The sequence below is a fragment of the Fukomys damarensis genome, unplaced genomic scaffold (assembly GCF_012274545.1).
Source record: "Fukomys damarensis isolate Sample0158 unplaced genomic scaffold, DMR_v1.0_HiC HiC_scaffold_5, whole genome shotgun sequence".
Lineage (NCBI taxonomy): Eukaryota > Metazoa > Chordata > Mammalia > Rodentia > Bathyergidae > Fukomys > Fukomys damarensis.
In genome coordinates this window covers 55,648,467-55,664,858 of record NW_022900917.1, presented here as the reverse complement: position 1 = coordinate 55,664,858, position 16,392 = coordinate 55,648,467, and the positions used below count along the sequence as shown (strand labels likewise).

At 38.0% G+C, this 16,392-nt stretch overlaps 1 protein-coding gene across 1 annotated transcript in view; it reads right to left on the bottom strand.

Moving 5' to 3' along the window:
* Positions 1 to 11,075: 11,075 nt before the first annotated feature.
* The window catches only part of Tcea1 (transcription elongation factor A1), a 52,062-nt gene continuing 46,745 nt past the window's right edge, over positions 11,076 to 16,392 (bottom strand). Inside the window, exons 10-11 of the mRNA XM_019205565.2 lie at positions 14,856 to 14,927; positions 11,076 to 12,647 (exon numbers count right to left, since the gene is read on the bottom strand). Coding sequence (XP_019061110.2) covers positions 12,639 to 12,647; positions 14,856 to 14,927 — 81 coding nt within the window. The 3' untranslated portion in view covers positions 11,076 to 12,638. The remainder of the gene's footprint in view (positions 12,648 to 14,855; positions 14,928 to 16,392) is intronic.

Sequence of the window (16,392 nt, the reverse complement as noted above, 5' to 3'; positions counted from 1 at the left end):
TCGGTCACTTTTCTTGTTGCTGTGACAAAATGTCCTGTTGGGGACCAGCCATGATCTGTACAGATTGGTGAGGAGCCAGGTAACAGGTCCCACAGGCCCAAGGTGGAGTAACTTGCCTCAGGAACACAGAAGCAGGACTTCCAGGCTTTGTAGGAAAGCCATAAATTTAGTACTCCTAGGACAAGATAACTCCTAGTGTGGGCAATTAGTTATGCAGGCCTCACAGTGACAGGGAAGGACCTTAACTTTTCCCTTTGCGATGCTAAACTTGGTTCCTATCTGGCTATTTTAATCTTACTACAGCTGCTGTTCTTGGAATAGTATATTGCCTCCGCCCCTGTGCTTTTTGGTGAATAATAAAGGCCAGCCCGCCAGTGGAGTTTGTGAAAGCCTATCCACTAGAGATAGATTCCTCCTAATCCTCCATTGCATATTGAATACTGTGTATCTCTTTCCTTTAATACCATCCATTGTTTTCCCAACAGGGCATTCCTGGTCTAAAGAGCTCCCTATAATTGACACCTGAACAGGGACTTGAGACCTGAAGGGAAAGGCCCACCTGAGAGGGAAACGAGTAGATGATGGGGGACTCTGCAGGATGAATTGTGGAGATGGCCATAAAAGTAAGCAGTAGCGCCACCTAAAAGCCTTTCCAAACCAGGATCATGGGGCAGAGTTTGTCAGTAAAAGAACAAAGATATATGCAGTTATTAAAGACACTATTGAAACAGTCAAGTTAGCACCTACTCTCAAAAGTGCTGCAAGATATTACCAAATATAACCTGTGGTTTCTGCAGGCAGGAACTTTGGATGCAGAGTTGGGATAGAGCAGGTACATGCCTAAGAAGAGCCCATGGCTGTGGGGGAACAAATAGCTCCAGATACTTTCTCAATATGGAGTCTTGAAAAATCAGTTCTAGGACCTCTATGTGCCGTGACAGCCACTACAGCTGCCATGGCTTCCCGGAAGTTGGAAAGGAGAAAGACCTGAGGAGGAAAGAAAAATCCTCTTGTCATCCCTGCCTCCAGAAACTCTGGAGGCAGCAGAGGTCAACCCTAACTTCTTAAATATCAGCAACTTGTCCCGCAGGATATGCTGGCAGGAGATCCCATCAGACCTTATTGTTTTCCTGTTACAACTACACAGGATCCCAGTGATGCTTAACCTATGATACATGAGTATCGGAATACAGTATAAGATCTTAAAGGAGTTGAAACAGCCAGGGATTTAGCTCAATGGTTCTGCCACCTGTCTTGGTATTGCAAGGTCCTGAGTTCAATCCCCAGTACCAAAAAAAAAAAAAAAAAAAAAAAAAAAAAAACCCAAAAAAGTTGAAACAAAGTGTAATGAATAATAGAGTAAAAATACCCTTGGACTTTATTTTGGGGAGTGTGCACATGGCCCTCCAGGACATTAGACGATTTGCCCATTCCTGCTTATTGCCAGGCCAGTAACTTCCTTTTAATGTACTTACAGGAGCCTGCAGCAGAACAGGCAGGCAGAAATAGAGCAGCTGGCAGGACAGATATTACACAAGATGTGCTGCTAGGTCAGGGACCTTTTTCAGACTTAGAGCTGCAGTGGCCTATATCAATGGGCAAATGACCAGATAAATTCATTAATGAAGTGGGCATGGGCCACTGTTCCTGAAGAGCACGTTCCAGTTCAGTCAATCTTACATATTTAGCAGGGATCCAGAGAGCCTTAGGCATAATTCCTTCCTAGGTTACTGGAGGCACACCATAGGCAAATACCCCACACGCAAGCAGCTGAGGTATCAGTACTACAACTGACCTTTGAAAACACAAATAAAAGATTGTAAACAAGCCCTCACCACAGTTAGGGCTACAAAATATCTTGGAAACTATATTAGAGCTTGCCAAGATATAAGAACAGAGTCTTCCAAGAGCTCAATGCTGGCTCAGGCCTTGCTAAGCCTTACAAAAGGGATAAAGGGTACTAATGTCTAATACTTCAACTGTGGGAAATAGGACACATTCATAAGCAGTGTACCACTCTGGCTAATTTAAGAGCTGCAGTTCCACCTCCCAGAGAGGGGAGTACAGGAGGGAATTCTAATCCCATCCCTGATCCTCTCCCTTGGTGTGAAAAGGGAAATCACTGGGCAAAAAAATGTCACACTACATTTCTCCATATGGGAAACAGGAATCAGGCCCCACCCCAGACCCATCAAACAAAAGGGCCCTTCTCTACACAGACAATGAGCAACAACAGCCTATCATGGGTTGCCAACAGAATGCTATCTCTACCACTCTTGGAACTCCAGGGAGTGCAGGATTGGATCTCCTACAGACCAGTGGAGTTACACTTGTGGTGGGGGGATAAGCCTGTAAACATATCCACTGGAACCAGGGGACCACTGCTTGAGGGTACTTTCAGATTAATTATGGGTAAAAGAAATCTAAATTTACAAGGCATAACTGTGACACCTGGCACAACTGATTTTGATTATGATGGAGAAATCCAAGTTATAGTTCATTCTATGGACATTTGGGTTTTTGAACCAGGTGATTATGTTGCTCAATTGATACTTCTTCCTTTGATAAAACTTCTATCTCAGCAATACAAAAAAACGCAGAGAAAAGAGGCTTTGGTAGCATGCCAAGTAAAGAAATTTATTTTACCCAAGAATTAGGCAAAGGAAGACCTACGCATAAAATAAAAATAAAGGACAAATATTTTAAAGGATTGCTAGATACAGGAGCTAATGTATCTGTTGTAACCAGTGACCAAAGACTTTCCCTCTGGCCCACTAAAGGCTCCTGCCACTTCGTTAGTGGAACTTCGCTCACCTCACTAAGTGTTACAAAATCCAACTCCCCCATCTTACTCAGGACCAGAAAATAAAGCTGGGACCTTTCAGCCTTATGTTGCCCCAATACCACAAAATTTATGGGGAAAACTTCTCCAAAAGGAATGGAGAATTATATTGACTAACTCATTAATGTGGCCAAATTATGAAAAAGATAGGATATCAATTAGGTTTTGGTTTAGGAGAAAACATGCAGAGCAATCCCAAACCACTATCAGTTACTTCTAAATTAGATTACACAGGGATAGTTTATCTGCCCCCTTTGTGGTAGGGGCTTCTTATCCCAAGGCAGCTTTATCACTTCAATGGAAGATGGCCATTCCAGTCTGGGTGGACCAATGGCCCCTAACTAAAGAGAAGCTAGCCCATCTACATGATTTAGTACAAAATAAATTCAACTGGGACACTTAGGACCATCTACCAGCCCTTGGAACATTCCTGTTTGTGATTCCAAAGAAATCTAGAAAATAGAGATTACTACAGGATTTAAGAGCTGTAAATACTTGTTTACAACCAATGGGACCTTTATCGCCTAGTCTTCAATCTCCTACAGCCCTCCCCTAAGAATGGCCACTGATTATCATAGATCTTAAAGATTGTCTTTTCACAATCCCTCTACATCCCTCTGATCAGCAGTTTTGCTTTCTCTATGTCTAGCATCAATTTCAAGGAAGCTATGAACAAATATCAGTGGAAGGTTTTGCCACAGAGAATGATGAACAGTCCCACCCTGTGTCAACATTTTGCAAGTCAATCTTTACAATCTCAACAAAAATACCCTGAAGCTTATACTGCTTATTATATAAATGATATTTTACTATCTGCAGCCCCAGAAGCACACCTGCATCCTTTGTTTGCTACAGTAAAGAGGAACTTTTAAAATCATGACCTTGACATAGCTCCTGACAAAGTACAGACCTCTAGCCCTTATCTCTACTTAGGGACCTTCCTTACAGAATGGGCAATAAGACCCCCAAAAATAAAATAAAGACAAGATTGCTTATTGACCTTACATGATTTTCAAAAATTATTAGGAGATATTAGATTCAGCCAAAATTAGGCATTGCTACATATGTTAAAACATTTTTATAATAACTTACAAGATGACCCTCAGATTAATTTTTATCAACAGTTAGCCACTGAGGGATAGGAGGGACTACAATTAATTTTTAAAAAGTTACAAGAGCACCAAGTATATCCAGTCAATATTTGCCAATCTCTCATTCTGTATGTTCTAGACACCTCACTCCCTTACTGGACTCTTAGGGCAGTTTTGCAGCTCTCACCTATTCCTCATTGAGTAGCTATACCTTCCTAATCAGATGATAAAAACTTTACAGTTATATACTGAACAAATAACAAGAACCGGTGGCTGAGAAAACTCACTGTAATCGATTGACAATGATCCTTCTCAGATTATATTACCTTTAGAATTGTCTCAGTATTCAATTTTATTACAGCAAGCTATTTATTGGCAGATGGCTTTCTCTGACTTTATAGGGCAAATCAACAATTATTTTCCTTCCATCTTTCAATTTTTTCTAGGACACTCTTATATAATACTTCAGATTACACAATTAAACCCCCTTTCTGATGCACAGATTTATCTTACAGATGGATCCTCTAAAAGAAAGGCAGCTATCTGGAGTAAGGATTTTCAACATGTTATTTTAACTCCTAGACTCTCAGCCCAAAAATCAGATGTAACTATTTTATATATTATAGAGCTTACTAAACTGACCCATGTGAATATTGTTAGTGATTCAACATATACAGTATTTCTTACCCAGGGACTAGAAAGCACCACCTTAAAAACTTTCTTAGAACCTCATTTAATGTGTTCCTTAGATTACAGTGGATAATCCAGTCACTCTATCCCCTTTTATATTAGACATATTGGGTCCCATTATAATTTACTAGGATACTTAATCAATGATAATCAACAAGCTGATTATTTGGTAGTTTATGTTACTCCTTTTGGTATGGCAAGACAATCTCACTCATATCACCATCAAAATAGTAAGGCCCTAACAAAAGAATTTCAACTGTCTTGCTCGCAGGCTAAAAAAAATTGTTTTATCGTGTTCTACCTGCCAAAGAATTCCTCGTCCTGTTCCTGCTGAGGGATACAACCCTCAAGGTCATTAACAAAATGAAATCTGACAAATGGATGTTACTCATATCCCATCATTTGGGCAATTACAACATGTCCATGTCTCTATAGAAATTTACTCTCACATGATCCATGCTACCTGCCTTAGTAACAAAAAAGTGGGACATATTCAACAACATTGTCTGTCTTCACTGCTATGGGAGTCCCACATACAATTAAAACTGGTAATAGTCCTTCATATGTTAGTAAAGCTTTACCCTATCCTCCTTTTCTCAGTGCTGACATATTAAACATGTTACAGGTATCTCCTACAATCCTCAAAGCCACACAATACTGGATCACGCCCGTCTCTCCTTAAACACACAATTACAAAAACAAAAAGGAGGGATATGGCTACCTCCATAGGCTCAATTAGATCTTGCTACTTTCACTTCAACTTTTAAAATCCATTTGTGGAAAGTAAATACACTTCATCTGAACTCCACGGGCACCTAGAACACGAGTTTTATGGAAAGATGTCCAACAGGAAAGTGGGATTGCCCAGTGCAGTTAATAACGTGGGGATGAAGGTACGCTTGTATATTGACAGATGAGATGGTATAGGTGCCATCCCAGAACGTGTGACCATGGAGAGACGAAGTTCCCAGATTTGCAGTGGAAATCTACTGCCACTAGGCCACCAGTGCAAGTCTTCTCACAGATGACCCTGGAGATGCCTCAGCCTCTGATGACCACACAGAAAGTAGAGCCTATGACATGGAGACAAATAAGAACAACCTAGGAGGCTGAAAGACTGTTGATGAGACGGACCTCACACATACCCCAGAAAATATGTTCACTGTCATAATGGCGGCCATCATTGCTTGCTCTATGTATAAGCCCTATGTCCAAAAAGAAATACTGGGCATGTGTGCCTAACCCTCCTTGTGACCTCTTATGACCTGTGCTGATATTCCCCTACAAATTTATCATACCCAGTTAGATTGGATTCCAGGGCTTCATTTAGTCTCTGGGTTTGTGGATTCCAACATTACTCCAAATTATACATCACATTTTCTAAATCTACCCTTATGCATTAAAAATCAGTCCTTAAAATCTAATTAACATTTGCTTGTGCATCCGCAGCTTTGGATGTCCATCAAGATAAGCAACCGATATTATTGGGAATGGGATCAATTAACATCTCAGGGGACTAGATTAACTCCTCTGCACCCAATGCCCTTCCTTGTAAAAAATAAACATCTTGGAGGAACTCAGATGACCATGCTCCACTACCATGGACCTCTTATAGAGAAGAGTGGACAAAAAATGTACCTAAACCAATTTGAGTTATAGATTGGGGTCCTCATGGGAGATCAGAGGGCAGAAATAATAACCATTGTACTTGGCATGAGCATGCCAGTGATTACGGGAAATATACCTTGGCTCTGTACACCCTGCCTGAAGGTCGATTAGCCAGGTATGGTGTTAGGGACCTGACGCTCCCGTCACAGGCTGCATTTTTCCTGGTTCTTCATGCCTCTTAGAATGACCTCATGCTCTTTAGTTTCTTCCCTCCCACCCCCACCCCCCAGCCAAGGCCACAACAGTCCAGAGAAGTTAAACCTGTTTCTGCAGGGCTGAGCCCATGAGAGGCAACCTGGCCTGTGATAGGTTAAAAGTAGCCCACTCTTCATAAATAAGCAATAGCCCAGCCCAAAACTAATAAAAGGAACTTCCTTTCTTTGTTCTCTCTCCTCTCTCCCTGACCTGCCTTCCCGAATAAAATCTCCCATTGGACCTCTCTCGGTGTGTGGCCTAGTTGTTCAGCATCACTGTGCCTCTTCATATGGAACAACAGGTTTTAGCCCATTGCCCTAGGCCATTATTAATGTTATTATTATTATTATTATTTTTTTTTTTTTTTGGTACTGGGGATCGAACTTGGGTCCTTGTGCTTGTGATGCAGGCGCCGAAACCACTGAGCTAAATCCGCGGTCCATTATTTTTTTAGTACCAGGGATTGAACTAAGGACCTTGTGCTTCCTAGACAGGCATGGGCACCACTGAACTAAATAAACCCCTTGCCCTAGGCCATTATTAATGGCAGGCCTAGGTCCCTACAAAATTCCTGGACATTGGCTCTTCCTTATTATATATATTCCTTATGTTGGACAGCAATGGAAGGATGTATGATTACAGTCACTACAAATACTTGTAGCATTCAAACCAGAAAATCCATAACCACCAGTTCTCTGTATACACATATAAGCCTTATGTTTTCTCATTCTGAACTACTTTTCTCACCTCTTTCACCTGCAGGAATGTTTGCTAAGTCATATTTGAGTGCTAAGAAACAAAACCTTACTGGTCCTAGGGCAAATGCCTAGTCTGGGTACTGGTAAATCTTGCAGAACCATGGCCAGATACCCACTGCTGTTCATTTGCTGCAATCTCTGATTAACCATCTTGTACATAGGACAAAAAGGATGTTAGGATTGGTTATTGCTAGAATTGTCTCTTTGGCATTGTAATTTCTACTGTTGCTGCATCCTATGTAGCTCTTGCTTATTCTATACACTCATTTTGTAGATAGACCAAAACTCTAGAAAGAGCCTGGAATATATAACACTATTGATGCAAAATTACAATCACAGATTAGTGTCCTGGAGACCACTGTTAGGTGGATGGGACAGCAAATAAACTCTGCAGTTATAACAAGCGTTTCCAGTGACATTTTATTATTACTCAGTATTGTAAAACTTATCTCATATATAACCAATCTACCCATCCCTGGAAACACATTATTAAAAAAAAAAAAAAAACAGGGTGCTGTAAATAATAATGTAACTACTGATCTTGAGACATTGCAAAAAAAGAAAAAAGAGAAAAAAATCTGCTTCAACAGACTCAAAAAAAATTTTTTTTTTGGTACCAGAGATTGAACTTGGGTCTTTGCTCTTGCAAGGCAGGCCACCAAACCACTGAGCTAAATCCCCAGCCCCAGACTCAAAATTTTGATGAGCAAATTCAGGATTGGGATAAATTTGCTGTCACCTTTGACCAGCTTAATCCATAGAATTATCTCAGGGCCCATTTTACATTTTATACTAGATTATACTAATTGACTTGTACTTATCCTAGAGTGCTAGGCAAACAAAGCCAAACAATGCCTAGATACCATTCAACCTTAAGTCACACTGTCTCAACTCTTACAATTACAAACAAACGAAAAGAACTGTTGGGGACCAGCCATGATATGCTCAGATTGGTGAGGAGCCAGATTACAAGACCCAAAGGCCCAAGGTTGGTGTTAACTTGCCTTGGGGAATAGAGAAGTATGACTTCCTGGCTTTGCGGGAAAGCCATAAATACAGAACTCCTGAGACAAGATAATGCCTATTGAGGGCAATATGTGGGCATCTTGGTGGAAAAGGACCTCTTCCCTTTTAGATGCTAAACTTAGGTCCTATGTGACTACTTTTACATTTGCTTTTTTTTTTTTTTTTTGGTACCAGGGAACAAACTCAAGCTTGTAAGGCAGGTGGTGGAACCACTAAGCTAAATCCCCAGCCCCCATTTGCTGTTCTTGGGATAGACATTACCTCCTTCCCACTTCTTAGTGAATGAGAAAAGGACTGCCAGGGATTTATTTAGCTCAATGGTTCTGCCACCTTCCTCTCCCAAGCACAAGGTCCCCCTCCCCAAAAAAGCAGGCTTACCTTAGAGTTCGAGGAAGCCTATCAACTAGAAAGATACCTCCTGGTCCCCCTATGCAAACTGCGTACTGTGTCTGTGTCTCTTTTACTCCTTAACATTCTCCCAACAGGCATTTGGGAAGTTAAAGGAAGAAAGGTTTATTTGACTCAGTTTGTAGAGGTTTCAGTTCATAGTTGGCTGGCTCCAAGGCAGGATGGCATGGCAGAGAGACATTGCAGAGAAACAGTTCATGGCAGGCAGAAGACAGCAAAAGCAAACAAGCAACCCACAAAAAGCAATTTTCTGTCCCTTATATTTTATCCAGGCTACCCACCCTTAGGGCAGGTAGCACTCACTCCCTTAATCCTAGCATTGCACCATCAATCAATACCAGTGTCACTCTAGATCCAGCCATCTCTGAAAGGACCCAACTATGACTGCATGAGGCTTTGGGGGGATATCTAGACAGAAGCCAAAACACCAGTAAATAGATTTCTCATAAGAACTTACTGGGTCCATTTTTATAACCAACAAGTCACAGTTGATTACTAACATAGCCACGATTTTTCTAACGCACTTGCCTACTGCTTTTGACTGACCTCATCATTTACTTAAAGGTTCTTCAACATAATTCTTCCATTACTATCCTGGGAATTTGTCAGAACTCTGTTCTACTTCCTGTATAATATTTTAAATGTCTGTTTTATTTCTTGATATGAGAATTTTACTAATAATCTGTTGTTCAACTCCTCCTACTGAATGACTAGTTTTCTACATCTAAGCAAAGTAGAGAATAACTTGATTAAAACTCCATAAATCACACCTCTTTAATGGCAGCTTTTATTTTGAAAAGTCAACTGAATCCCCAAATTATACTTTGACCTTTAAGAACAATGACTGACTAGCTATAAAACTCAGAAGCATAGAGACACCTACTTGGGACCCCTTCTGGCTCTCTTAGAAGCTATCCTTTCTCTGAACACTTTCTACTTTTAACCTCTGTTCTTCCTAGGATTCATTCTTCAATTTTAGACAACATTAACTTGGGATATCAGACATCTATAGCAGTGATGATGGACAAGAATGGCAAACAGTGACTTCATCATAAATAACTTAAGGAACCTGGATCTGGAGTGCATTCCTGGGATTTAAAAAAAGATTCAAAGCCTTCATACATTGGACTTGGTGATGATTTCTTGGATGTGATACAGAAAGCATAGGCAACAAAAGCAAAAACAGACAAATGAAACTAAAACTTTTTATTCATCAAAGGACAGAATCAGCAGAGTGAAGACAAGCTATGGAATGGGAAATAATATGCAAAAACCAGTTGTTTGTTAAGGTGTTAGTATTCAGAATAAAAGACCTATATACCTTGGGCTGGTTGTGGTGCTGTACCCTAGTAATCCTACCATCTGGGAGGCTGAGGCAGGAGGATTACTAAGAGTTCAAGGCCAGTCTGTACTACACAGTAAGGACCTGTCTCATAACAAAAGACAACAGAATAAAACAGTACCATACAAGTTCTATCTGCATTCCCAAGAAGTTTCAGAAATTTTTGACCAAATCTATGCTAACACTGCAGATTAATATTCCTAATATAAGTATTTAATAATCTGTTTTAAAAACTAGGCATTCTTAAGGAAGACTTAAGAGAAATAAATTGTATGTTCAAAATAAAATTCAAAAGCACAGTCTGTTATTTCTTTTGCTGTCTTGTTAATATTTCAAACTTTTTCCATTTGGAAGGTATACAGATTTAAATATTTGGAAATATATAAATATTTCAGAACTGTTGCTATTGCTTAGCAATATTTATAATTCAATGTTCACCAGCATGGAAGTGAGTAAGAAAATCAAAATTCTTATTTTCTGCTTTTCTAGGACGGTTCTTCATTATTGCCAAAATACTTAAACTGCATTCCTTGGTATATTCATTTAACAGTTACTTTGCTCTGGAAGTAAATATTCTATAAAATATTACCTGTGATAATACTTAACTTTTATTTACTTTTTTTTGATACTGGGTATTGAACCTGGGTCCTTGTGCTTGCGAGGCAGGTGGCGGACCAAGTTAAATCCTCGGCCCTCCAGTTACTTTTTTAATATGACAGTATTTCTTAATAGTAAGACACATATTATATTCAGAGCACTCAAGGGAAACACTCACATGTCTGTCTACTCAGAACTACACTCTATCACCAGAGGTCCAGGAAAAGAAAACATGTTCAATACTAGATTTTACTTAAATAAGACCAAGCTTCACTTAAAATTATAATTTTAAAGTGTCTTAGTAGGTAGTTGAGTGAAAAAAAAAAAAGGGGGAAATTCTTAAAAGGTAAAACAAGAGTCAATGTATAAATACAATGAAAAAATGTGATACACATTTAACAACAAAAAAACTTTACTGAATTACAAATTTTAAAATGAAGCACTTAATTTAAAAGTGGGACTATTTTATTTTCTTAAGCCCATTCTCTCAAGAAATCCACTTTATTTTTGAAATGATAAAGCAAATGGTTCAACTACAAACTAATAAAGGAGAAGTGGACTGGTAATCATGGGTCAATCCTTATTATGGACATTTAAATGTTACTTTCTGTATTAAAACAAAATGATTTTCAGTTAAGAAACAGGAAAAGGGGTACAAAGGAGAGTGCAAAGCATGTACAGAGGTTTTTCTACAGGTCCAGCATTATAAATTGTAGACTGGGTACTAGTGACCTTTAGGATATGCTACACCAGCTATACCCAGGAACCTGTGTGAAACCATTTTTTTCTTATTCCTAACAGAACAAATGGTATATGAACAAGAAGTAAAACTTAATTGTAAGATCTGTACTCTTAAGACTACTTGACATAGCCCACATTTCCAGATGGTTCACAATCTTATCAAATAACAGAAGAAGCCAACGAGACTCAGGACAAAAATATTTTCTACCAATCTTCATATGAAAAGACCACAGCTTTAATGATTTATACAATTTTATGCTTAATCCTTGGTCAGTATAGATTTCAAATCAAAATCAAGTCAAACTGTTTACAATAATGACACTGTACCAATATGCTAACAATCTCTTCCTAGGATGTCTTCTTCCTATGAGGGAAAAATTCATCAACTTTTGTTCTTTGCCTGTGAAAGGATTTATGAAAGCCTACTACACTGTCCGTCTCCCCCCAACCACCCCACCCCGGTAACAGGGATTGAACTCAGGACCTTACACTTGCGAGGCAGGCGCATCACCAATGAGCTAAATCCCCAGCCCTGCTACACTATTAATAGTGTTCTTCTGAAAAACTAAAATATACTACAAAGTCAAACAGGTAAATAACCAATAAAACCAAACTGATTTCAACAAAGCCATATTGCCAAAAGTAAACTCTATTAAGAACAAGTAATATACATATACAAGAAATGAGCATGGGTTACAGATGCAAAAAAATATCTAATTATTGCAGATTTGTGACCATAATAATAAAATCAAATTCAGATACTATTTCAAATATGTACAATTTAGATAAGCTGGACAAGTATTACTTGAATACATACCATATTTTGTAAACCTAAAATTATATTACCTTTTTTCTTCCTCTAATATTTGTACGTACAGGTCAATATGAAAAAAAAAGTAATTCCTACTTTTGTATTAACAAAGAACAATTTCTACTATGTATGTTTCAGACTGTAAAAAGTTAAGAACACTTCAAGAAGAAAAACATAAAAATAAATTGCCAAAAGTTTAATTGATAAGATTAGTATTGACTTACTTATAAAAATGAAAAAAAAGTATTGAAATAGCTATCATACAATTATTGTATGGTTTCCCTACTAATCTGAAACTACAGAAGGCATTTGAGGAAGGGATGTTAGATCAAAAAACAAAAACTAATTTGTGGGATGGATGTGTGTCATTTAAAAAAATCTGATTTTCAGGAAAACTAGTTGCTTGGCCTAGTTTTAAAGCTAGTTACAAAATCCATTTTCTTAATGGTCCAGATCCAATTCTTCCAACTCAACAGAACTGTCAAAAAAGAAAAAACATTTTTGTGAGACCTTTAAACAAAGATTATACATCCCACTTAACATAGCATATATATCTTAACTATTTTTAAAAGCATGTTTGAGAAGATACTATATTTTTTTCATACATAGTTATCTTAAATGTTTGTCTAACTTAGTAGGAATAAGCATGGTAGCATACTCCTGAAATCCCAGTTGTCTGGGAGGCAAAAGAAGATCACAAATTCAAATCATGCCTGGGCAATACAGCAAGACTCTTTCAAAATTAAATTTAAAAGAGCTGGGGATATACCTCAGTGGTAGAGCAACTGCCTATCATACCCTAGGTTCTGGATTCAGATTCATTCCCCAAGAGAGAGATAGAGAGATACAGAGGAGGGGAGGGAGATGGAAAGGAGGGAGGGAAGAAAACAGGCAGGTTCAAGGTGGCATGGCCTGTACTTCAAGCCCTCTGAGAGACTGAGGCAGGAGGACTGCAAGTTCTAGCCCAGATGGGGCAACTCATTCTCAAAATTAAAAAATAAAAACAGGGTTGAGGAGATAGGTCAGTGTGAAGACTATGGGTTCAATCTCCAGTACCACAAAAAATTAAAAAATAAAAAATTAGTAGGTATAACTAAAAAAAGTATGAAAGTATTTTATTACTTTTATTAAATACCTCATTTCTTAATTTTGGCTCTTAAAATTAATTTTAGTCAGTTTTCCACATTAAAATGAATGTTGTTAAATTCATCAGATACTACGCCAGAACTTAAGCTACAAACTGCTTATGTTCAAAACAAACTATGCTAAGCCGGGGATTTAGCTCAGCGGTTCGGTGGCCTGCCTTGCAAGCGCAAGGACCTGAGTTCAATTCCTGGTACCAAAAAAAAAAAAAAAAACAAAACAAATATAAGAATGCTAGCTAGAAAACCGAGTTTGCTCATTTGCTTTTTTTAAAAAAAGGTGACTGAGGGCCTGGAATTTAGCTCAGTGGTTCCGTTGCCTGCCTCACAAGTGCAAGGTCCCAGGTTCGATCCTTGATACCAAAAAAATTAAAAAAATTTTTTTAAAAAGATGACTGAATTGTTGTATATAATAAACAGGTACTGGACTTAATCCTTAAATACTATCTAGGACCAAAGTCCCAAACTATATTTGTAGAAAAGATTTGTCTGGCTGAAATTACTCCTAGGGATCAAACACAGAGCTTCCACACTAAGCTACACCTCCAGCACCCTTTTTAAGACAGGGTCTTGCTACTAAACTGCCCACACTGAGCTCAAACATACGATCCTCCTGCTTCAGCCTGTCTCCTCCCCACCTCTCGGTACTGGGGATCAAACATGAGTCCTTGTGCTTGCAACGCAGGCAGCAAAACCACTAAGCTAAATCCCCAGCCCTTTCTCTTCTCTTTATTCAACCTGCAATGTATTATTTACACTTAACATATGAGAAAAATACAGCTCAGTGATGCTAAGTGGCTGGTAAGTGATGATAAGGGAGTTGAAAATCAGTTTGTATGACTCCAAAGATTTATTCCTTACCATGGGAGCCTTCCAATCCCAAACTCCTAACATTCTCAACCTATATATTCACAATAAAAATGTTCTTGGGATTGATATGCAATTCTTTTCCCAAGGTTATATGTTATTTGTAGCTAACAAATCATTCGAGAATAATTTAAATAACAAATCTTCCAGAATCAAAATCAATTTAAAAAAGTAATAAACATGAACAGAATTTTTAGAAGGGTCAAGAGTGGAACAAGTCAAGTATTGCAATACACCCCTATAATACCAGGATTCAGAGGTGGAGGCAAAAAGACTGCAAGTTTGAGCCCAGTCTGCAACTCAGCAACTTAGTGAGCCCTTGTCTCAAATATTTAAAAGGGCTGGGGATGTAGCTTAGTACTAAGTCCTTGGGGTCAATCCCCAATACAACAATTTAATGAATTATAGTATATATAGGACTGTGTTACGCAAAATAAGCATTTAAGATTCTCTTCTGCCATTCCTGCAACGCATATATATTAATAAAATCAAGTGAAGTATTTCTAGTAGGGTATAATATAACATATTTGTTACAAATAGTTAATCAAGGACTTCTACAGTAGTAAATAGTGTGAACATACATGTATAACTTAAACATCTAGGTGGATGTATGAGAAGTCCAGAAGAAATTATTCTACTATAAACCAATATAATATGAATCCAAGAAGGGGCCATACCTTCCATCGATTTCCACATTCATTACAGACAACAAATGTTGTCATTGGTTCATCAGCACTACGGGTTTGTACCTGTAGCAATATCAAGTAAAATGTATTACTTTTTGTAGTATCATTAAAATATCCAGAACATTTTACACAGAGATACATAATAATCACAATGGAATCACAATAAAACATATAAGACTGAAATAAGTTCAAATAAGCTAGATAATATAAAAAAAGCATACATGTCCAAACTTCCTTTTTCTAAATCCTTCCCTGTCTTTCATATTTATGATAATTGGAAAATTATCATAAGTGGAAAATTAATACTCTAAAGCTATCTATTATACTTTTAGAAATGGCTAACAAATATGAAAAATACTCATCAGTAAAAAACAGGTATGCAAGTTGAAATATGCTAATATTCTCTTAAAAATAAGCAAAAATGGTAAAGAAAGAACATTTTATTTTTGACAAATAACTGCCATATAAACAAGGCAAGAGCCTTATATACCCATTTTTCTGTAACTTGGGAACTTGATATCTGACCTTCTCTAAGATGCTAATTAGAAACACGAATAAATATCTACATATAAGGATATTTGAAGAATATAATATTATAACTGCACAAATACTAGAAAGAACTTAAATATGCAATAAGGAAATAACCCTAAATTGAGTACATCCATCTGACTGAATATCATGTAGCTATTCATATTCTTACAAAAGGGTTTTTCTACAAATAAGGGGATAATGCTCACATTTTAACTAGTAAGTAAAAAATAAGTACACAATATAGTTTTGGCTTTATTTGCTCCAGCTATATTTAGAAAAACATTTACAAACATCAAGACACTGATAAATGTTCTCGATGGAGAGCAGATAAATGGATGATTTAAAACTTGTTCATAGGTATGGCTCAGAAGTAGAATGCATGAGCCTCTGGGTTCAGTCCTCAGCACCTGCTTCCCCCAAAAAATCCTTGTTCACATTATTATGTATCTTCTATAAGCAGGTATTATGTTGCTTAAGTAGTTCCTAAGATCATCCTGATCCAGCAATTCTTCTGCTAGATATACAACCAAAAGAAATGAAGCAGAGTCTCAAAGAGGCATTCGTAAGTGCAAATACATTTATATGCAAATTACAGTGTAATAGCCAAATGATAGAAGCAACCCAAGTATCCAATGGATGAACGGATACACAAAATGTGGTATGTACATACAACAGCATTCCATTCAGTCTTAAAAAGAAGGAAATGACACAAGTTACACAATGGATCAATTTGAGGACTCTATGTTGAGTGAAATAAGCCAGTTACAAAAAGGCAAGTACTTTATTATTTAACTTTTCTGACGCACACAAAATAGTCAAATTAAGAGACGAAAAGAATGATGGTGGGGGCCTGGGATTTAGCTCAGTGGTTCTGCCACCTGCCTTGCAAGTGCAAGGTCTTGAGTTCGATCCCCGGTACCAAAAAAAAAAGGAAAATCTTGGGCAGCGGTTCAGTGGCCTGCCTCGCAAGTTCAAGGACCGGAGTTCAATATGGGGT